General features: G+C 45.3%; 1 protein-coding gene across 32 annotated transcripts in view; it reads left to right on the forward strand.

The window, feature by feature from the left end:
• Nucleotides 1-24530, forward strand: part of PALM2AKAP2 (PALM2 and AKAP2 fusion) — a 467702-nt gene that overhangs the window by 416848 nt on the left and 26324 nt on the right. For 30 of the 32 annotated variants that reach the window (XM_070594973.1, XM_070594981.1, XM_070594978.1 and 27 more), the window contains 2 exons: nt 1017-3441; nt 19899-20077. In XM_070594973.1, the coding sequence (XP_070451074.1) occupies nt 1017-3441; nt 19899-20077 (2604 nt within the window). The remainder of the gene's footprint in view (nt 1-1016; nt 3442-19898; nt 20078-24530) is intronic. The other 2 variants (XM_070594966.1, XM_070594968.1) reach the window with 1 other exon arrangement.

Raw genomic sequence — 24530 nt, forward strand, 5'->3', positions numbered from 1 at the left:
ACTTGACCAAGGTGTTAGTGAACGCCTTGAGGGGAACTCAGATTAAGCTCCTGGTTTACCACTGAATTATCTGAATTCAACCAGAGTCCTTTGGTATGAAAAAAAAAAATCATCCTGGAGTTTGAAAATTAATCTTACTAATGCCAAACTAACAAAATTACATGGGTTGATGACTGATGAAAAAATATGATGCATTTAAAAACGTTAAGAAGATGTGGTTTTCTTATTGAACGACAAAATTGGAGCTATCATACATAAAATCTTTTAGGAACTAGAGGGGAGGGTGCTGCTGGCCACTAGCTTTTCAAAGCAACACTCACTCCTTAGCTAAGGAGTATTGTTTCGATGGAGTCTGGAGAACAGAACTGTGCAGTCAGTGACTTTGGTTATGGTGTATGTAACGCACACAGTCAATTACAGCCATGGCAGTGGGGCACTGTATTCTTTAAGGGGCCGCTGAAGGAATCTACTGTTTTCCCGTATTTTATTTTGGAAGAACTGTCCAAAAGTTTCCAAAAAGTTGTCTCCAGAATAATTGCATTACATCTGGCAGAGAATCGTATGCTTTCAAGATTTGTTCATACAAAAGGACCACTTTTTATAGTCAGGGCCACACAAATAGTCCTATTACATTCCTGCAGTAGTTTGCTATGAAGTATTTTGGAAGATTCTGGTACATTGGAAGTCTCTTTCACTTTAGGAGATATTTGAGCAATGTCTTCAGATGATTGGAGTCTTAACTTAATGTTTAAATTTAAAAATGGGACTAGCATCTATTGAAAGTTCCCTGGACACCCAGTAAACAAAATGGAATCTGTAAAATCAAGAGGTTTAGGTCCCCATTACAACAACAAAATCCATATGTGAAGGATTATTGGAAGGGAAATCTCTATTCGGAAGAACTTGTCATTGTCGTTTCCATTTTCTTTCCAGTTAGTTATCAGTTAATTTCCCAGGGTTCACATCCATAAGACATTTAGTATCTGACCGTGACTTTTGTTTTCTCTTTATTCCAGAAGCCCCCCCAGCTTTCTGAGGATGATATCCGGCTAAAAAGGGAGAGAGACAGCTGCAGTGCCAACCCCCTGCAGCCTGCTCCCAGCTCTCTTCCCCCAGATCACAAAAACATGGAAATTGAGGTCTCTGCTGCAGAATGTAAAGGTGTTCCTGGAATCACGTCTACCCTACATTCCATTGACCACCCCTCGCCTTTCTACTCGCCCCCCCACAATGGCCTCCTCGCTGATCACCACGAATCTCTGGATAATGATGTCGCCAGAGAGATCCGATATCTAGACGAGGTACTGGAGGCCAACTGCTGTGATTCTGCTGTGGACGGAACTTACAACGGCACGTCCTCCCCGGAGCCTGGAGCAGCCATCCTGGTGGGCAGCTTAAGCCCACCTGCCCACGCAGCCAGTCAGCTGGAACCCACTGAGAGAGCAGCTAGCAGGCAGGCACTTCCTCACATTGAGCTCAGTAAAAGCAACTCTGCCACAATGGCAGAGGGTGGAAGAGCAAACGGCCACTCCCCTGACCAGCCCAGAGATCTGCTGGGGGACAGCCTGCAGGCCCCCGTGAGCCCCAGCTCCTCCACCAGCTCCCGGTGTTCATCCCGAGATGGGGAGTTCACGCTCACCACGCTGAAGAAGGAAGCCAAGTTTGAGCTACGTGCCTTCCACGAGGACAAGAAGCCCTCCAAACTCTTTGAGGACGATGAGAGCGAGAAAGAACAATACTGTGTCAGAAAAGTGAGGCCCTCAGAAGAGATGCTAGAGCTGGAAAAGGAAAGGAGAGAACTCATCCGGAGCCAGGCTGTGAAAAAGAACCCTGGCATTGCAGCAAAATGGTGGAATCCTCCCCAGGAAAAGACCATCGAGGAGCAGCTGGACGAGGAACATCTGGAGTCGCACAAAAAGTACAAGGAGCGCAAGGAGAGAAGGGCGCAGCAGGAGCAGTTGCTCATGCAACAGCAACAGCAGCAGCAGCAGCAGCAGCAGCAGCAGCAGCCCCCACCACAGCTCTGCCCAGCCCCTGCATCCTCTCGTGAACGTTCGAGCATGACTGAGAACACGAAGGAGGACATCGTCACGGAGCAGATAGATTTCTCTGCTGCTCGCAAACAGTTCCAGCTGATGGAGAATTCCAGGCAAACAGTAGCCAAGGGCCAGAGTACGCCCAGGCTCTTCTCTGTCAAGCCCTTCTACAGGCCTCTGGGGTCCATCAACTCAGACAGGCCACTGACTCTCTCAAGACCAGCTTCTGCCAGGGGACCTTCAGAAGACAATGGCACATCGGCAGCCAAGGGGCAGAAAGCCAGCTGTGCCATGGAGACCCAGTCTTCGGGAGGAGGCCAGGGCAGCTCAACTCCTCAGGGGAAGGAAGGGCCCTATAGTGAGCCCTCCAAACGCGGGCCCTTATCCAAATTGTGGGCAGAGGATGGAGAGTTCACGAGTGCCCGGGCCATCCTCACGGTGGTCAAGGATGACGACGCTGGGATTTTGGATCAGTTTTCAAGGTCAGTCAATGTCTCTTTGACCCAAGAGGAGCTGGACTCTGGTTTGGATGAGTTGTCGGTAAGGTCCCAGGATACCACTGTCTTGGAGACCCTGTCCAATGATTTCAGCATGGACAACATCAGTGACAGTGGGGCCTCCAATGAGACAACCAATGCCCTCCAGGAAAATTCCCTGGCTGATTTTTCTCTGCCCCAGACTCCCCAGACTGACAACCCCTCCGAGGGCCGGGGAGAAGGTGTCTCCAAGTCTTTTAGTGATCATGGTTTCTATTCCCTTTCTTCCACGCTGGGAGACTCTCCATCGGTTGACGACCCCTTGGAATATCAGGCTGGTCTCCTGGTGCAGAATGCCATTCAACAAGCCATAGCTGAGCAAGTGGATAGAGCTGCGTCTGAAATAAATGGTGGAGCTGAACAGCAGGGACCTGAAGCAACTCCAGAGGAAGCTGAGTCTGGGGCTTCCAGCTCAGAGAAGGCTCAGAGCATGTTTGAGCCACCACAAGTGTCCTCTCCCGTTCAAGAGAAAAGGGATGTATTACCAAAGATTCTGCCTGCTGAAGACAGAGCGCTCAGGGAAAGAGGGCCCTCCCAGCCGCTGCCAGTAGTGCAGCCCAGTGGCCCAATAAACATGGAGGAGACCAGACCAGAAGGGAGCTATTTCAGCAAGTATTCGGAGGCAGCTGAGCTGAGAAGCACGGCCTCGCTCCTGGCCACTCAAGAGTCTGATGTGATGGTTGGGCCCTTCAAGCTGAGGTCAAGGAAGCAGCGGACTTTGTCCATGATCGAAGAAGAGATTCGAGCAGCCCAGGAAAGAGAAGAGGAGCTGAAGAGGCAGAGACAAGTTTTGCAGAGTACCCAGAGCCCCAGGGCAAAGAACGCCCCATCGCTGCCCTCCCGAACTCCATGCTATAAAACCGCCCCAGGTAAGTGAGGTGTCGCGGCCCGGAGACAGATGCTGCAGAAATCACGTTGTTGATTCTAGCTTACAGGTTTCAATGTGGAGCCTTCTCTGTGTGTGGCTGAAATAAGTGTCAGGGGACACTGGCGTGAAGATTTCAGCATTTGGGGACGTGCAACAGGAGTGTCACGGTGTCCTCTGAAAGAACCTTGAGCCTGCACTGTGTTTGCCATTTCCATGCAGAGGATCGTTCTGCTCTGGTCTTAGTTTAGCACAGAGAATTGTTCTCTTTTATTTGAAGGAGCTGCCTCTTAGCGGAGGGAGGGGTCGTGTGCAGCACACTCCCAGTTTGTGTGGACCCTGTGTGGATGTGTTGGAGCCAGTAGCTTGACCGTCAGTATCTGTAGTTAAATCAAACCCATCTGATTTGGGAGATGTGTCCTGCTAAGCCCTTCTGAATGCTGGATCCCTCCCCAGCAATGACAGTCATGACCTGGTGTTGCAGATTGACCCATAGATGTTTTTGTCCGTCTTCTATATGATTGGGTTTGTCTTCCTTTAAATCACGACAAAGCAATTGCTTTGCAATCAGCAGTGGTCTTACTCATTCTTGTCCTGTGCCTCATATAGAGAAGTTGGTTACTATACATAAAGGCAAGTCTTTAATCCCCTCCCATTGCCTGAGCAGTCCCTATCTTGAATACTTTAGATAGATGGTTGATGTTAATTATAGTAGTAATTACTGAAGCTACCAGTAATTACCAATTACCAATCCAATTACTATGCATTACAGCGTGACCAATATTTTTTATTTCCCATTTGTGTGTGATGGCAGTTGGGGATCTGCTCATCCTTCCATAGAGAAGGGCTGTTCAAAGTGTAGTCCACACTAGTCCATGACTGTTTGTTCCTGGTCCATGCTGAGATAGATACAGACATTGAGGCATTTGAAAACTCTTGTAGCAATTTTATATTGTTTTTCAGATCCAATTGTGGATTTTATGTTTTTTAAAAGTATTGGTCCACAATGGATTGAGGGGAAGAAACTGGTCCTTCACCAGAGATGATTGAAGAAGTATTACCCTCACATGTAATTGTTGGTGTTTAGCTTGGTCCATCCAGATCTTGATCCCGTCTTGACACTTGCCTTCCGTCAAATCTACGGTGACGCAAGGTAACTCTTGGCATTATTAATTTTTAAATTTTGAAACAATCTCAAACCTAGAGAAAAGTCCCCAGGTACGGTACAAATATGTTTTTTATTCTCAGCCATTTGAGGGTCAATTGAGAACATGCTGCTCCATGAGCCCCAGTTTTGTAGCATGTCCCTCAGTTTGGGTTTGTCTGCTGTTTTTGCATGATCACATTCAGGTTATGCATCTTTGGTAGGAATACCACAGACCTGATGCTTGTTCTCCTCCTCGTATCCAGTCAGGTAGGACTTGGTGTCAGTTTGTCCCATTACAGGGACAGGTGTTAACCTGTTTCACATGATACTAATTTTGATCACTTGATTGAGAGAGTGTCTGCCAGGATTCGGCACAGTAAAGTTACTTTTTCCTGTAGTAATTAATAAATATTTTCTGTGGAGGTACTTTGGTACTATGTTATCTTCATCCCACTCATCAATCTTTAAATCTCTTCATTTGTTTCTTTATGTCAGTATGGTCTCATGGATTTCTCTTATATTCCCTGGGTTAGAATCCCTTTTTTATTATTTTTATGCTAACTTTGTTCAGACGTAGCTCATGGGAGTCCTATCAAGCTAGCTTCGGTGTTCTTTTGACACGTCCCTGTTATTCTTGAGCACATCCTCACTCTCTGGCACCATGTGATGTTCCACTCTCATCTTAGACTTTCCTAACCCTGGAATCAGCCGTTTCTCCAAAGAGCCTTTGTTTCTGTTAGTGGAGAATGGTATTTAGAAACCAAGATCTGAGTGCTTGGTGTGCTCATTGCTATTGGATTGTCACTGTTCCCAGGCACTCTCACTGGTTGGAATGAGAGAATATATAAACACTCTACTCTCTCTCTCTTTGTCTCTCTCTCTTTATCTCCCTACCTCCCTACCTATTCATCTATCCTGAAAACCATCAGCTCATCCTAATACCTAATACCTTGAATTCTAATCTAATACCACAGGGTTCATTTTCTCTCTTTCCATATTTGTAACCTCCTTCTTGACAACAAGATACCTGGTTCCTATTATCCTCAATATATTTATTATTTGATCAATCTCCCTCCCCTTATGTAAACAATCGCCTGTTTTCCTCACCAAACATGGGCTCCAACATCCCTATCTGGGTGGCCACTGCTGTCCGCCTTCACCAACATCCTCCTTACCCAACTTGGACTCCAATACCCTGCCCTGGGCCACTGCTCCCCCCTACACACCCTGTTCTGACTCCAGCACACCACTCTGGGCCACTGTGGCTCCTCCCACCCCCACTGTAGACACCCATTTGTTCAGCCCCACCTAATGGCTTTTGGACTAAATTGTTCAGGAAGGAAAGGGAAGGGAGGAGGAAGAGGAAAAGCACGGTGACTTTTTTGATATGGTTTTTAATTCCTTCAGGTCACAGGGCAATGGCCAGCTGAGTGTTTGAGGCAAAGAAAACTTTCAGGGGAGGTTTTTTTGTCCATGCTTAACAGTGACTGGTTGGCTTTTCCTAAAGATTCTGAGTTGTCAAGTTCACTTTAAATTCTTGTTGTGGGCTGGCTTGACCCAGAGATCACATTGGGCATTCTGGGTGGTAGCCTAGAAAAAATTTTCATACCACTTAAATTCAGCCCAATATGGGGAGCCTCCTTCGCACGTAGGTGACTCTAATGGCTCTGTAGGCATCTCAGCAACTTTTGCTCACATGGCAGGCAGCTACCATGGTTCTCCTATCAGTTATAGTTGGCTCCATCTACCTAGCCCTCCCTTTGCATTATTTCATTATAGAGCCTTCTCTAAAGGGCATATGCTCAGTGGATATTTTTAGTTTCCTTCATTCACTCCACCTCTTAGTTGAACCCCTCACCATATTGTCCACCTAGTTTAGTTCTAGCACATGAAAAGAAATTAAGACATTTCAACACTTTCCCCTAGTTCCCTGACCTGCTATGGTCTGTTAGTCTTCCCTACCAGGCTGATGTTTGTCCTCCACATCCCAGCAGCCCAGTTCTGATTCTCCAGCACTTCCCTCTAGCTAAAGCCTATCTCCTCCCCCGTATCTCATCCCCATAGCAGTGACTTTTGCCCCTTTAATAAGCTGGTCATTCATCCATGCAAGTATGGGTACTGTTCCAGTCTGGTGGTCACACCCAACACAGTCATGATAATTCTGTGTGTGCATCTCCTTCTTTCACATTTACCTCTAGAACATTTAAAGTAGGTAGCAGGGCTTCCCAGAAGTACAACGTGGATTGAAAGAAACCGAATGCAAAAATGCAATTTTTTTCTGTCCATGCCTGGGAAAGTTTGGAGTATTGCATAGCCGGCCAGTCTCCCAGCTCGTGATCAGGGAGGAGGCTGACATAGTATTCTGAGCAGCCAAACCGGGCAATTCACGGCCAGGGTCAGAGCTGCTAGCTCCAGTGTTGGTTTTGTGAATAGAGATGTTACTAAGTTCCTACTCCACATTTCATGCCAGTAAAGGTGACTCAGCTGGTTTGTTGCATGACTCAAATTGACAATTTGCTATTAGGTGGTGAAAAATATAATTTTTAACATCTCCTCTGGTGGAAATTATGCTGGTGACATGCTGGCACCCTAAAACCTTAAGGCAAGTAAAATCCATTGAGAGCCGAGATGTGATAAGGAAAGAGAAATCTACTAATTCTTTCCAAAGATTCTCCAGGTGTTGAAAACATACTTGCTTTTGCTTTTAGTTTCTTTGCCTTTTAAAGATGGAGGATGATGGGGTTTCTATTTTAAAAAGGATACAGTCATTTTCAAAGACCAATTATTAGGGAAGATTATCTGGAAACTTTATCTGATTGGTTCTTATGTGATTTTTAAAGAAAGAAGTTCCACTTAAAGTTTGTGTAATGTTTTCAAACAGAGGTGAACAAGGCAGATACAGTTCCTGCCCTCAGGGAACTTACAGTTCAGTAAGAGAAACATCAAACAAAGGGGGCAATCTCCTGACAGAGAAGCATGGAGAGCTGTGGGAGCACAGAGCAAGGAAGACCACCTCGCTGAGGGGATAAAGGAAGTCTTCCTTTCTTGGGAAAGTACCATCTAAACTTTGAACTAAAGGAGGAGAAGTTGGGTTCCGGGGGTGGGGGAGATTGTTCAAGTCAGAAGGAAAGGCACCTATAGAGGCCCAAAAGGAATAGAGAACTTGGCACATGTGAGGTCCTTAAATAGGGTCAGAGTGGGTTAAAGGAAGAGATTTAAAAAAAAAGGAAAAGAGATTTGATTTGGAGCTAGATAGTGAAGAGCTATGTAAATCATGTTAAAGGTTTTAGATTTTTGACTTTGTTCTGTGGTCAGTGGGAAGCCAGTGAGGATGTTCAAAGGGATAATTATCTCCACACATCTCCAACCTGTCCTGCCTTCATCCATGAATTGATGGACTAAAAGTCTTCCTGCTTTGCTGAGTCTGTGCTACCAACTTCTCTCGAGTTCCTCCTCTGGACAAGCACTTCTGAAGGCATGCCGCCATCTTGCTGAATGCCCCATGTGTTACGTGAGAGGCCATACTCCCAAGAATGAACACATGTGTGCCTCCTGTTGATGGTACTTAGAAGTAGAGAATAAAGGAAGCACTTTGGCAGGTATGCAAGCCTGATTTGAAGGTGTAACCCACACAGTGCTTTAAAACACCCTTGAGGAGTGAGTTTGGGAGGAAAACCCAAACATTTTATTGAAGTTACAATTCAAGACCTTTCCAAATGTCTTTTCATATTAAGGATGTTCTCACTTTAGTACCCATGTCTATTATAAGATATACTGGTTTCACTTCCAAGTTCTAGGCATGCCAGAGCAACCCAGTGAGTTAGGTGATGACTAGTTCAGTTTTTAAAAATAGTTTCTGTTCTCGTGCCAGGTGTTGAACTGATCTACTAAGTCAGATAATTTGTCCAGTGGGACGTTACGGAGAGTGGTGAAGGAAAAGGTGTGGATACTGAGTTCCATCACTTGGATTGTCTCTTCATATCTTTGAATATGTGGAAAGAGGTGACAGTTATACATCTTATACAAATAAAATTTCCAAGGAGTTTCGACTTCTGTTGTCAGTTTAGATTAAGATTGTGCAAGAGATGGTCGTTACATGATGGTAAAGATTACTGACTGGGTCTTTTTGCTTTCCCCTTCATTATCTTCAAATGTCACAAAAAAAAGCCCTAGACAGAAAAAATATTTAGTCAGCACAATATTCCTGAAGCAGAGCTTGGCTGCTTGTTTGATGCGAAGTTAGAGCTGGATGAGGCCAAATCTCACTTGAGATGCCCTCATTGTTCCTCAAAAGACCTTGTGTCGGCAGCTGATGGAAGGGTTCCCCCACAGGCCCAGGTAACAGGGGGCTCTCCTTCAGAACTGTACAGTGCCTCCCTTTCCTGCAGGCAGACAGATTGTGCAACTTGTGAGGGGCCCAGCTGGCTGTGTGAGATACTAAAGCTTAATGTGGAGCAGCCTACAGAGGGTTATGTCTACTATCGTATTTCCTGAACATTCTTTGGTGACACAAGCCTAATCATGGTAGCTATAACTTACCAAGACCTTAAAGCTGTGTACTCTACTAGTCATTTCCCACACATTTTCTCATTTAATCCTCCCAACAGCGCTCTAAGATGTAGTACGAATTGTCCAAACCCTGGAGGCCAGATAAATTCAGAATTTTTCTGATTTTAGAAAAGTCATACAGTGTATATACTACCATTTAGAAAAGCAATGCAATGCATATAGTATTGTCGAACACACCCAGTGGAGGAGCATCTGTTATCAAGTTATATTTCTGCTGTAAAAGTTAGGAAGAGTTAGTTACATTAAGTGGGATAAAGACAGACTGAGAAGAGCCTCATGCTGGTCACATCAGGTTTTGTTGCCAAACAAGTTATGAAAAAACTGGATTTTCAAAGCTTTTTTTAGATTTTGGAATTGTGCATAAGGGATCATGGACCTGTAATATTATTCCCTTTTCAAAGAATTAACACCGGAGCCCAGAAAGATTAGCTAACTTGCCCAAGGTCACTCAGCTTGGAAGTGGGAGAGCCAAGTTCAAACCCAGGCTCATTTGACTCCAAAGTCCATATTCTGTCTACACCCTTTCTCACCCTCTGCTGTCCCTCTGCCCTTGAGGTCTGGGAGGTGTGTAGTAACAGCTCCCTGCTCCACCCTCCGGTGATTGAGCTGTCTCCCTCTGCTCTCTCCCAATCTCGGGCCTGACCCCTGCATTTTCTTGGGTCCTTCTTGCCCCTTCTTTTTGAACCACCATAGCTCTGGAATCCTCTGCCCCTAATGGCTTCCGGGTAGATGAGTTTGCTCCCAGAGGCCATGAGACTGTGCTACCCTAGTGACCCAGAGTGCTTCCTTTGTGCTTTCAGAACTTAATTCCAATGCTCCAAATTACAAGAGGCAGAGCTACTGGTGCTGTGCAAGGATCCGAGCAGATGGCGGAGGGACTAGCATGGTCCCTGTCAGCTGTCTAGCCTGGCTGCTCCTGTGAGAGCTTTCTGAGGGTTCTTTCCCTAGGAAGAAGCTCATTCATTGCCTCCAGAAATAGCCTCGTTCCTTGAAATCTTTGAAAGAACTGGCTACTCACACAGGGAGTCAATTTCTTAATTTGAGGACGAGCAGGGATGTGTGTTCACTCCATTAAGTGAACACATCTGGCAGAGTGGGGCCCCAGCCCACCACATTAGTTGACTGGTGGTATGGAGCACCGTGGCTTCTCTCTGCTGTTCCTTTTTGCTCTTTAAGCTCAGTCCTTCTGCCTTGGATCAGAACTTCCTGGTATTTTATCTGAACTTAGCAAAATATGTTCATTTTTTAAAATGCATGCCATTTGGGAAAGAATTGGTAAGAAAAGGCTAGGTTGAAGCTGTGTTTGGTGGGGGGGGAAGGTCTGAAATGAAATCAGGACATCTCAAAGTACAGAATTCAAAGTTCTGTTTGGACATCCCCTTCAATAGTTTGAAAAGAGCAACTGCCATGGTTCAACATGTCAGCCTCACCCCTGAGAAGATATAGACTCCAGTCTTTCTTCTGTGACAAGCCTGTGGTTGCTGGGAGGTAGGACTTTGGAAAAAGCATCATATTTCCTAGCAGTTTAATTCTCTTCTGTAAGCAGGTTCTGCTGTCACGGCTAATTGTGCTGGGTCTTCTCTTATGCCCAGGGTGTCTGGGTTGGCTCCCGGTGGTGATCAAGCCTTGCTGGGGACACCACATGGTGTCCTTGCTGCTTCCTCTTTAACCCTGTCTGGCTACTCCATGCTCCAAGTTAGGAGAGTGGTTTCCAAAAAATCAGACTCAACCACATGCAAAGAAAGATGCAGTCTTGAGCCAAGAAAGAAAAGATGAATCAAAGGACCTAATTCTTGTAAGAGCTCTGCTCTACGCCTGGTAAAAAATGTGAGCTAATCAAAGCCAGGCCTGGGAGCAGGATGTCCCCTCGGACTGCTAGAGTTCAGGGCAGGCTATGACTGTGTCTTTTACCAGCTGTGGTGACTTGCTGTGTACTTCCTTCCCTAAGGAGATTGGCATTTCAGATCCATTTCATCTTTGTGAATAAGCAACTACTTAAAGGGTGGAGGAACTGGGGGTAATGGTGGGGAGAATGTGCAGGACACATTCTTTGGTGCCAGTAGAGCACTAAAGAATACATTTATATTTCATGTATTTTATTTCTCGTGACCTTGAATGTAAATGTCTAAGATTTCCCCAAATTTGTATGCATCTGATATCGTAGGCATTCCCAGTCTTTGATTTCTCATTACTCAAATATAAATTCACACCCTATGTAAAAAAGCTGGTCAAGGATAATTATGTGCCTAAATGTGACAGTCCCTTCTCTGGATTCAAATCCTGACCCTACTGCTTGCTAGCTGAGTGACCAATTTACTTCACCTCTAGAAACCTCAGTTTTCTCGCCAGTAAAATGGCAATAAAATAATACCATTCTCATCAATAAGTTAGGACAGTGCCTAGTACACAAAAGGCTCCCAATAAGAGTTGTTGTTGTTGTTATTACAGTTACTGTTATGTTTTAAGAAAAGGCCTAGGAAACTTAACAGAATTCCTTATGAGTCACCTTTCTGTAGCTGCTGTGACCCTGACAAAAATGGCAGAACATGCATTATAAATTTGCTTTCTATTCCTACTTTGGACTTTTTCATAGTTACTTCCTTAGAATTAAAGTTCCTTATAAAATATGAGTTCAAGAATTAGTTTTCAATAGTCAGCTATGATTTCAAAACTCAGAGTCCATCATTAGACATTTTGGGTGACAATAAAATTACAAGTATTCCCATAAAAGTGCTTCCTTTTGGGGAGTAACCTTCATACGGCCAAGCTCACCGTCTTGGTTGAAATGTGTTTAACGAGAAGATCTTGGTGGGGAAATTGCTACTTACACCGTGATTTTTCTTCTTACCATTTTAATTACATTTTTTTTTTTTTTTTTTTGGTCTTAAACTATGCTTCTCCTGGAGAAACAGAGCTCTTTTCTTCTTGAGTTTTCATCTTCTGGTCCCTTAGGAGGAATGAGCCAATATCAGCAACTTATCCAACACCCTGACCTACCTTGAAGAAATGATATTCTGAAGTTTCTCAGGCATGTTTTGCCAGACAGAAGTATTTCTCATTTCTGAGCTAGGTTTATAATCTGAAGGTTCATATCATCGCATTCTCCCACCTCTGGGGCCGTCAAAGAAGGAGCTGAAAGGACCAGGGACCAACTCTTGTGTGGGGGTCACAGCTGGAACCACCCAAGCCCATACACTCTGACAGGCAGGGTATATTCCCTCTTACTGGGAGGAAATGAAACTGAAAATGCAAGTCTGAGCTCATTTCTTTCTGGTGAACTGTGAGTCGTTTTAGATGGTTGCAACCTCATCCCAGAGCTGCATGAAGAAAGGAGGTCATTGAAGGAGGCCCGGGCAAGGCATGTCATGGGGTGGGCGTCTTTGTTCGGTTTGGATTTTAAATAAGAGTGGGTGATGGCTCTTTCTTTTCTTTTGAGAAATGTAGAGACAAAGGATCTTTGATTTTTAAGACCTCAGACACCATGTATATGGAATACGATAACCACCAAAATCATAATGTTTGATCAAAATAATTTTCTACACTTCTGGAATCCACATTCTTGGCTTTTGAGAAGTTAGTCCTCTTCCTACAGAAGGAGAGTTTTGGCTCTCAAGGATGGCAACAGCTGTGTACTGAGGACCTTGTATGGGTTCCCTTGGGCAGGAGGAATTTCAGATTTTTTTTCTCTGCCCCCACTGTCAGCACAGCCTGTCACAGATGCCAGGGGAAATCTATCTTGCTTGGAAAATCCAGAAGTGCAGCCAAGGCATGCCTTGCTTTCTCTGTTCCAGAAAGTGGTTTAACTATTTATGATAAATAAACAGGAAATGCAAATTCATGTTTCCTAGTTTTCTCTTCCACTCATGATGGGAGACAGCATTTACTGATTCGCAGTGAAATTCTGCTGCCCCCTCCGCTCCTTCGTCTGCCTCACAATGCTCACAATGCCTCTGAGTGCCACTGTTGGCAGACCTGCTTCTCTGAGGCCCTGGGGAGGTGTCAGCTGTCAGCTCCCCTGAGTGGGTACGGCCTGGGGAGGTAGAAAAGCTTGTGGATCTGCCTAGTCTGCGAAGGTTAAAGTAAGCAGCTTTGTCTACTTTTCTCAGCGTGGCTAATAATGCTCAAATTTTTCTGGTTTGTTTTATTATTAATTAATTAATTAATTAATTTATTTTTTGAGGAAGATTAGCCCTGAGCTAACTACTGCCAATCCTCCTCTTTTTGCTGAGGAAGACTGGCCCTGAGCTAACATCCGTGCCCATCTTCCTCTACATTATACGTGGGACGCCTACCACAGCATGGTGTGCCAAGCGGTGCCATGTGCACACCCGGGATCCAAACCAGCGAACCCCAGGCCACCGAGAAGCGGAACATGCAAACTTAACCGCTGTGCCACTGGGCCAGCCCTGTTTTATATTTTAAAATTAATTCATACTAATTGTAGAAGAAATTGGAAAATGAAGAATAAATGTAAAAATAAAAGTAACTCATAATCTTAACCACTGCCTGCCTAGTTTTTCTCCGTGCACACGTGGGCATGGAAGATAATATTGAGTTTATATTTGTATTAGTTTCCTATCACCACTGTGACAAATTACCATAACTATAGTGGCATAAAATAGCACAAATTTATTATCTTATAGTTCTAGAGATCAGAAGCCTGTAATTTGTCAACTATGGACTGAATTGTGTCCCCCTAAAATGTGTATGTTAAAGCGCTAACCCCCAATGTGATGGTGTTTGGAGATGGGCCTTTGGGAGGTGATGAGGGTTAGATAAGGTCATGAGGGTGAGGCCCTCACGATGGGATTAGTGCCCTTATAACAAGAGCTCTCTCTTGTGAGGACACAGCGAGAAGGCGGCCGTCTGTATGACAGGAGGGCCGTGTCACCAGAACCCAGCAATGCTGGCACCCTGATCTCAGTCTTCCAGCCTCCAGAACTGTGAGAAAGTAGTTTTGTTGCTTAAGATAGCCAGTCCACGGTATTTTGTTATACTGGCTCAGGCAAACAAAGATAGTGTCTTTCTGAGCTAAAATCAAGGTGTTAGCAGGTCCGTACTCCTTCTGGGGGCTCTAAGGGAGAGTCCATCTCCTTCCTTTTTCCAGTTCTGCAGGCCACTTGCATTCCTTGGCTTGTCGCCACTTTCTCCATCTTCCAAGTGAGCAGGGTAGCATCTCTAAATCTCTGTCTCTCTCTGACCCTCCTGCTTCCCTGTTATAAGGACGCTTGTGATTACATCCAGCCCAACTGGGTAATCCAGAATACCCTTCCCGTCTCAAAGTCCTTAGCTTAATCACCCTTTCAAAGTCCTTTTGCCATATAAGACAACATTATTCACAGGTTTGGGAGGTTAAGACTTAGACATCTTTGTGGACGCCATTATTCTGCCACCACAAGACTGGTCATCTTAGACCAACTGGGTTTCTACCACGTGTCGTGCATACTCTTTTGCTTTCTTTCCCACCAATAATAAGTGGCAGACCACAGTTTGAACCCAGGCAGTCTGGCTCTGGAGCCTGCATCTTAACTAGGTGCTATACATCTGCTTTTGTAACCTGCTTTTTCTCTTAAAGCTTTTTGAATATTTTCCCATGACTTTGTTCCTCTAAATTTGAGAGACAAAAATAAAAGATGATTTGCAATGGCTAAATAAATACTTCGTCATCTGAATGAGCCACAACTAATGTAGCCCTTCTCCTATAGTCGCATATCTTGGCTGTTTCCACATGTATCCTTATAGGAAAATATGATGGTGAAAATTCTTGTACGTAAGCTTTGTACCCATACTTAATTATTTGCTGAGCTTTTACCCAAAAGTTCCTCGGGAGCTGGTTAAGTAGTATACACTAGGGAACAGTAGTTCCCAAATTGTTTTCCTTGTGATTGAACAGGGATCCTATGAAGTGATTTTCTCTGGTTAGATAAATTTGAGAAATGCTGAACACCCATCCCTGAATCAGAGATTCACAATCCTGTTAGCACTAAAACCTTAGGGAAGTTCTCTGGTAAAGAAATCCATCTCCTTTTTCTTTTTTAAAGCTTTCTTTAATCCAGTGTCACCCAAGCTTATGTGACCAGTGACTTTGTTTGCAGCGTTGAGTACCATCTTACAAAGCTAAGGTAATAGGACACAATTTTAGTATGCTTTTTTCTGAGGAAGATTCACCCTGAGCTAAGATCTGCTGCCAATCTTCCTCTTTTTTTGTTTGAGGAAGATCAGCCCTGAGCTAACATCTGTGCCGGTCTTTCTCTATTTTGTATGTGGGTTACCGTCACAGCATGGCTGACAAGTGGTGTAGGTCCACACCTGGGATCCAAACCCATGAACCCAGGCCACCAAAGTGGAACATGCCGAACTTAACCAGCAGGCCATGGGGCTGGCCCCAGGACATAATTTTAGAAACAGCTTTAGAATCATCCCAGCCAAGTGAAGTTGCTTACCCTCACACACCTTTAAAAGTAAGTCTAAAATTACTCTAAATGGAATAGTTTGAACAAAAAGGTATTAATGAAGTAAACTCAAGAATGTTTTCTACCTTCCACTCAGAATTCCAGTCTGGCTTTGTCTGTTGGTTCCTTATGTCGGTCACAGAGCTCATGTGGCACCCGCTCTCTGCTCTATAAAGGTCAGGTACCAGCCTTTGGCCAAGACCAAAACAGGTCTGCATGCACTTTCTGCTCATGGCGTTTCCCAGGGACAGTGACTGGGGTCTTTCCAGAGAATTATTCTGTAGAGTGTTCAGCCTAGGCGAGAAACTAGATGGCAGGATGCTTATCATTGAAACTAGAGGCCACTTTCAGCTATCATGAGCTATTCAGTCATTCACCAGGAGAATAAACATCAATGAAGGCAACTGTCGATGGGACCAGTGGGGATGGAACCTGGGAGTACTAGGGAAGTGCTGGGTGAGACGCAGGCCGATGAGCAGCAAAGATAACCTTCACCATTTGGGGAGTTTTATGGGGTATATCCTCAAGGTCAAGGCATTTCAAGGGTCTTACAGGGCCACAGACAAGGATGAGATGACTTCCCAGGCCTGAGGCACAGACCATTTGCATCACATTCACGTGATGATCCCCAAAGCCCAAACAACGGGGATGTCTGCAGTGTCTACACTGGGGAAGAGCATTAGAACATTAGAAGTTTTTCCACCATCCTAATCTAGCGGACCACTAGCTGCAACCTAGGGCCTTCTGAGGAAGATGTTGGGTGTGGAACATGCCCCTCTCTAGCCTTTTGGCAGTCTGTGTGATTCCTAAGATGGTGCATAGAATTCCAGGGCATGGTTTGAACCATACTGGAGCCCGGGGGAGGATGGTTCGAGATCACGGGGCCCAGCAGAGAAGCTAGACCAAGTTGACTTCCCTGATACCAAGCAGACCGAAGGCCAGAAGTCCTGGGATGGGTCGTGGCATCTCCTTCCTCGGGGGACCTGTGACAACTTCTCCTGAGGCTCGGAGGTGGGCTTGATTATCTGAAACCTCCTGTTCCCTCAAAGACTTCTCAGTCCCCTCCTCTTTAGAAGTGTCTGCTCCAGACCTGCTAAGCCCGTCTTTCTTTCCTGTTACTCCTCTGACCTCTAGTGGCTGTAACCGGTCAAACTCGCTCCAGGGATGGGTTTCATTTTGCTGGAATATTAAGAAATAAGCGGGAAATGTCTTCCATGTTTAATGATTGACCACTTCTCTGTAGCAACCCTTTGCCTTCTTTAAACTTCTCTTTCAGCATATGTCCCATCACATAATTTAGCCATAATCAACTTGATTTGGGTTCCAGACCAGACCTAACTCTGATTGTTACTAGCTAATGTAACTTGGGCTGGCATTAGCATCTGAGTCTCCATGGTCTAATGACCCTGTAGACCAAGGTTGTTTTATTTCATGCATTTTAATGAAGACATTTAAACTCTTCCCTCAGATTCTCTATTGAGAATTCTGTCCCAATGCATAAGTATTTAATAAGTGGCTGCCATGTATATTTCATAGTGTACTTACCGGTTCATTCAACAAACTCGAACTCCTACCTTGTGCCAAATACCACAGTTGGTGCTGGGATCCAGCAGTAACCAGGACAGACAAGGTCCTGCCTTAATGGAGTTTATATTCAAATGAATTAAGGGGTTTGTAGACGATTGAAATGGTTTCTATCCTCCAGTGACTTCATAGCTTAACTGAGAAGAGAAGCTTAAACAGCCAGATATGATACAAATCAGTACGTGAAAAAGGCTTTCACAGCAGTGTGAATAAGGTACTGTGACTCAGGGGTCCCAGTGTGGTACATGGGAAAGGATGAGAGTTGAGGCAATGAACGGAGACTGCGCTTTCTAGAAGTTTAATGATGGAGGAGCGGCTGCGGGAAATGATTTGGACACCTGAGAGGCCAATTGGAAAATGATCTACCCGGCAGTTAGGTGTCTATTTCTACTTCTAGAAGAGTTGTGAAAATTTTATGCAGAATACCCATGAAATTGCTCCTCCTCACTCTACAGACCTATTATTCTTTGAGATTCCAAATAAGTAGTAACTAGATTGATTGGATGCTTGTAGTTCTAAATATTAACTTTACAAATGTAAACTTAGTCCCTATACCAACTGTCTGAGGTGGATAGCTCTATCATCATACCCATTTTGCAGATGAGGACACTGAGATAGGAAAACAGTGAGTAACTTGCTGAAGGTTATTTAGCTGCTAAGTCGTGGATTCCAACTCAGGCAGGCTGGCTCCAGGGCTGGCATGCTCCCCGCTGTCCTATATTGTTTCTCAAACCTTTGTTTAAAAAGTCCATCTGAATATTTAGAGATACGTATTAAGTATGCAGAGGTGATATTCCTTGAGGCCTGGGATTGCTTAAAATATTTCAGTATTAAGAAGGAAGGACGGGAGGGAGGAAGAATAGATGGATAGATGGAGCAGGTGTGGTAAAATCTTGATAAATGTTTAATATAGTTGATGGGTGTATAGGAGTCATTATAGCACTCCCTAATTTCCATAAGAAAAAATAGAAACTATTTCTAGTGAATACGGGGGCTTTGAAATATTTATTACCTTACTGTTAATATCAAAAGATTTTTTTTTAATGACCTGGGTAATTTAGGGTCAAGGCAATGAGTTTCACTGTTACTAATGCAATGATGACTCCTGCAGATGGAACTCCCTGTTCTGTGTATTAAAAACGACTTCCCACCTAATTGCCAAATATGATGACCATATGCTTTTTTTTAACCAATAAGGGTTGATCTTCCTGCTAAATGTATTTGATAAAATAGCAAAATGTTTGAGTTAGAAGAGACCTCAAAGACAGGTTCTTCCAAAACTCTCACTTTATAGCTAGGGAGGTTGAAGCTTGGAGAACTTAAGTGATCAGCCTAAGTTTAAAGGGGGAACATTAAATGATTGTCTATACTCAACCATGTGGAAGTTAGTTCGTGGAAGAGCAGGAATTAAAACTTGGGTTTTCTAAACTCTAGGGGGATGTCCAACTCCCATCCAAAGGAGCTATACCCAGACAAGGGCTGTAGCAGCCCACATAGAGACACAGACCCCAGGCTCCCTTGTGATTCCAGCTACATCGGGTAGTTGCCAAGGTCAAAGTCACGGGAGTAAGACGAAGAAAGATGAGTGACCTTCAGCTTGGGACTGGAAGGGGTCAAATGGACCTTTAATCTCCCCTTGGCAGTTTCCAATCTTTTGGACTTGAATGGTCTCATTTTTTGGTGTGTTTCTCCTCATTCTGTTTTTGCAGAACCTTTGTCTCCCACAAAGGGCATAGTTGGAAAAATCATGACTGTTCCCCCAAAGGTACGTCTCAGAGGTGCATTTGGCACTCTGTGGCAATCAAACCCACCCCTTGATGGGCCAGAACCCAGGCCAGGCATTTCCCAAAAGGGAAGGATGCAGGTGGTCTTAGGGAAAGCGCCGAGAGTCACAACACCACGTTTATTATTGACCTGATCTTCTCCTGAGAATTCCTGTAGGGCATCTCAGAAGCTAACATCTCACTTTTTCCCAGTCTGGTACACACCTTTTCTACAACACTGAAGCTGCCTTTGTTGGCGTTTATTCCTTAAAGTCTAGGGATCTCAAACCCAAATGCTTTCCGGACCCTGGCAGGTAAGGTAAAGAATGAAGCTGGCTAGTGTAAGAATGGGGTGACTTGGCAAGAACAAGCCTCATTCGCGTTCAAAGGTTTTACAGCACTGTGCTGTCCGTGCAAAAAGCCTGAGCGGGTCAGCTGATGATTGGTGGCCTCTGATAGAGAGGAAAGAACTTGGTAAGGAAACCAGGAGACCTGGGTACCATTGCTGGCCCCTGGTGACCTCAGCACAGTCTTCCCTTTGCAGAGCCTCAGTTTTCTCGTCTGTAAGAAGTGGGTCTCTAAGGCTCAAAGGGACCACCACCTCTGACAGTCTAATTCTAGGATCTGTAATAGAATACATGTCCCCCAACAACTGAAGCCAGTGTCTGTCTGTCTGTCTGTCTAACATATGTTTGCAAAGTGCTTGACAGGCCTCTTTGGTCTAACTGGCTTAACACTGGTGTCCTTGAGGTCTCTGTTGGATGGGTTTGTGACATTATCCTTAAGTGCTTTGCTCCCTGTAATAAAATGACCTGCGCTTAACCATCATCTGGTACCACGCTCTCTGTGTCAGAGGTTGGTTGAGTTTTTGCCGGTTTTCTCTTCTGTCTGAAAGCAGTCATGAGCAGACGAGCTTAGAAGGGGTGTTCTCTTCGTGTTGTTTCAGGGAAAATAGAGAAAGTCAAACCTCCTCCATCCCCCACACCTGAAGGCCCCAGCTTGCAGCCTGACTTAGCCCCCGAAGAGGCTGCCGGATCCCAGCGGCCCAAGAATCTGATGCAGACCCTCATGGAAGACTATGAGACACACAAATCTAAAAGGCGCGAGAGAATGGATGATAGTAGTGTAAGTTTTTCCTCCTTTCCTCTTTCACTTCTCCGAGGGCGAATGTCAGCGTGGCGGACGGTATTCCAGTTCAGGCACGATGTGTATGTGTTTGTCTGGCCAGCATCGTGGTTCCAAAACCAATTTTCAAATGTGTGGTTTAACATGCCTAGAGTCGGGTTTGGGTTTTTGCCTTGTTTCTCCAAAACGATCATGCAAGGAGCAGCTCCTTTTGCTGCCAAGTATAGTTTGAGCCCGCTGGCAAGGCTGGTGCATGAGATGACTGATGTGTCCAACATATAAGGACAACATGGAAAGAAGGACATAAACACCCAGAAATCATCCCCACGCCAGGGAGCTGGTTTCTGCCCTCGCTTGCCTGCCCTGTAGAGATTTGATTTCTCTCAAGAACCGTCACGATGCCATTCCTTCAACGTCTACTCCGGGCAATCCCTTTAAATGTTACGCAGTGCTCCAAAGACTAAGTGTTTTTGGGGCTGTTAAGCTGTGTGTACAGTTTGGCAGGAGAGAGGCAGTTAAAGTGACAGTTAAAAACCACACGGCTACCCGGCTATCCTCAACCCGGATAACTTTGCACATGACATTCACGTTAACCATGAAGGAAGTCATCTGCTCTGTGGTTTCTTTCTCCAGCAAGAGACTTAAGAGCCATTGTTCCACACAGCCTGCACAGCCAGGAGCCTGGGGATCAGCCTCAGGGTTCCATGCCAACCTCCTAGGAGACTGCTGGCCTCAGTGTCTTCTTGCCGCACCTCCCCCACCGTTATACTTAGGTCACAAATAGCTTGGGTCTGTTGAGGATACTACCCAGTTTTCTTGGGTCAGTCCTGTCCTGGTGTCATTATTAATGCATCCCCTTTCCCTCTTAAAAGTACACCAGTTTGGATGATAAATTATTTGGTCACCTTAAACTTGAGTACTCCGGGGCTCACAGTAGGAATTCCACGCTGACTTACTGCCTTTCCTATCCTCATTGGCTAAGTTAAAGGATTTCTGGAGTTGAAGCCAGGTACTGAGGGTTGCTTGCAAAATACTTAGTGGTAAAGAAAGCACAAAAGCAAACACATTGATAGCAGCCGGACAACTCACTTGTTCTCTCTTGGGTTTGCACCTAAACTGCTTGGAATACTCAGCTACTCTGCTACTCTGTCAGGCTGGGGCATTCTGGGCTATTCCCTGTAATTGCACAGTGGCCTGGGGCACGGCCCTCGGTGGCTACTGCAGACATTTCCATGGCTGTGGGTCCTCCTAAGCTCTTAGAATTTCTCCCGCGCACCGAGTCCCTTTAGCCACCCCTCCTTTGCAGCCCCACTGAAAACATGCAGTTTACCTTTAGGTATTTTCTGGAGCCTGGGACCGTCCTGAAGCTTAGTGCTCTGCGAGGCTTGCTTCTTTTCTCCGATGATTCCACACCACACATCAGTAGCTTTGGTGGAAGTTAGCTGAGTGGACCCCTCTCATTCTGGTGTGGAGGAGGAAGGACAAAGGTCGCCACCTTGCGTGTGACCCACGTGAGCGTTTTGGAAGCACACTCTCCGTATCTCTTGTGTATGCCCTTTGTATTGAAGTGCAGATATTAGAGGAAAATACTACACACACAAGTAAAGAGCCCACCCTTCCCCATTTCATAGGCGGAGGCTGGAAGCCTCGTTTGCCCAAACTCTGACCCTCCTCCAACCGGGTTGGACTCCCCCTTTGCATTGAGGAGGCCGCTTGGAATCAGCCTTTTAATAAATGGTTGGCCCATCACTTATACAACGAAGTGGCAGCCTCCTGTCTCCATTTTTCTCCAGTAAATAAACATTTAGGAAGGGAGAAACCTAATAACTAACCAAGCTGTTAATATCCCCAGCTCTCGCATTCAAGGCTAAGTGTTTTGTCCTGTTAATGATATTACAAGAGGACCAAGTCTGTTGCTGTTGCAAACTTTTAGGAACAGAGCAAAATCTCTCCAGTCCACTAACTCCTCTTGTAAGACCCAAATATGCAAATGCATACTCAGATTTCTTCTAAAGCAAATTTGTGATCATCAGCCAGATGATAATTTCACTTTATTTCAGAGTCGTGTTTCCCTCCCTCTTCGCTCTTTTGATTCAGGAGATCTTTCTATTGTATCTGTGTCAATCACTGGGGAATGTGTTGAAGTTTACCTGTAGGGATGCACAGGGCTTCATTTTTTCTTGGATCATCCATTAGTCTCTCATCTAATTGTTTCTCTTCTCGAAGGATAATAACAGGGAGCAGATGGATTGCTTCATGCTTCAGTTGTCTAACTGGTTCCCCTGCCCCAGAAGCTGCTAGTTCTGTTCTCCTGGCTCCATTCTCATTCTCCAATCCCAGGGTCAATTGTGGCTTCTTAGATTCTCCACCCTTTAAGAGCTTCACATGGCTCACCTGGATCTGGTGTCGCCCTGGCACCTCCACCTGCCAATATTCCTTCCAAAAAGTCACTTGGTGGTACTTAAAAGTCCCTCACACAAGATCAGGACCCGACCATGTGTTTGCCCATAGAAAGTAGCAAGGTCTTTCTGAATTGAATGAAAATAATTATGTTCTGTGCTTCCGAAGGAGAAGGCAGACCTAAAAACAAAATAGAGTAACTGGCTGGCTTCCTTGTTCTGTGTGGCTTGGTCACTAGCGAGTGTCTCCAAGCTCAAGACTTCGGCCAGGCCCCGCTTATTAACAGACTCCTCAGCCAATTTTTCCGTAAGGAGGGTTGCTATCCCCAACCCTATCTCCTTACCCCATGCTGTTTACCAGCCTATACAGGGCTTTTGTGAGAATTAGAAAAAGGCACCCTTTTTCAAAACTCTGTGAGGGTGTGGCCCTGCACCAGCCACACAGTTGGTGAGTGGCGTGGGGGCATTGAGCTTCAACCCCATCAATCCCCTCAGCCTGGTGCTTTTGTGCAGTGCACACACTGCACACCCAGATGCAGCAGTCCTGCTCTTACTGTGGGCTTCTCTTACTTGGAAATGTTTTCTTATGTGGAAATGTCCGCTTATCTGGGCCTGTTGCCATCTCTGGTCAGTCATGCAACTGATGAGGGACTGATGAATCATAGCTTCCTAAAGGATTTCTTGGTGCCTTGCAGAAGAAGTATATTAAGGCAACGGTGTTTTTCTGGCCAGTTGGACTCCTAATCTAACCTGAGCCGCAGAAGACAATGAGTCCTTGAGTCAGTGATGCTCTTGAACTTGTGAGTGGATTTGCTTTCCCTTTCTCAGTTGAAGAGATGCTGGCCTGAGCCCAAATTCAGGCCCGTTGGGCTTTTAACCCCATCCTCACTTATAGCACAGGATCTGCTCTTGGTGGGTTTTTCCTGTGTTCTCTCTTTCTCTCTCTCACTCCAAGAATAGTTACTGAGAGGTCTGTCAGCCATTCCTACCAGACTTTGGAATAAGAGAAGATCTCATCAATTTCCCCGGGTTATGGCAAAGCCAGGGGCTAGCAGTTACTACTTTTCTACGAATTCCTGGCACACATTTCCCTCCAGACAAGGACACCTTTTGGGAACTGTGGCTGGACTCTGACTGAGTGGGTAAAGGAAGCCTGCCTGCCTCCAGAGCCCCCACACCCCAGGCTTTATGGGAAACTCAGCCACAATCAATGATACTTTGTGCTACCCAGCTTTCTCTTGGGTTTCTCCCACTCTGGGAAGGTGCAAAGAAGAAGAGTGCTCCAAATTCATCAGCTCCCAGTCATCAACCTGATCATTCCAGAACTGTATTTTAAGTGCTACATGCAAGAAGCAGTCAGGGATCACGGACGTATGCTCCCACCTAACCAGTCTCTGGTTACCGATGCCAAAACCCAATCAGTGCCCCCAGTGTCCAACACCGTGTAAATGCAAGGTCATTGCCATAATTCTGGAGGGGGCTGTCCGAAGTTGATCCTTCTATCTCATTTCCCATAGCCAGGACATTTTTTTCTGAGCTTTTCTTGTCGTGACTTTTAGTCTACTATAGGAACTAAGGGATCATTTTAGTTCCTAAATGATCACCCGACTCTTAGGAACTTATCCGGGGCCCCCGAGGTAGTGCTGAAGGAGGCCGCATGGTCTCCCTAGGCAGTGCCATCCTTCTGGCCTGTACCCTTTAGAGCAACTGCATTTCATAAATTTCAGGAATGTGCCTGGAGCAGGTGGTTGAGACATGGGAACGGTCATAAATCGGGGGCTCAATGGCTTCTAGCCCCCAGATTCAAGGCTCTCAAGTGCTGGTCTTGGCACAACTGGAATTTGTTTTAGGTCAGCTTCCAAGAATCTATCTCCACAAGCCTTGCATTCGAACCAACTCCCATCTGTGGTTAGGGTCTTCTTTTCATGAGACAACAGGCTCCACAACAGCTTTGGGGTTGAGAGAAGCCTACAGCAAGAGGAAAAGGCTACAGATTCTGGCAAATCCAAAATGGCTGTCAAGGACTTGCTGGTGGACAGCTGGTTGCCTACGGC

The sequence above is a fragment of the Equus przewalskii genome, chromosome 26 (genome assembly GCF_037783145.1).
Source record: "Equus przewalskii isolate Varuska chromosome 26, EquPr2, whole genome shotgun sequence".
Lineage (NCBI taxonomy): Eukaryota > Metazoa > Chordata > Mammalia > Perissodactyla > Equidae > Equus > Equus przewalskii.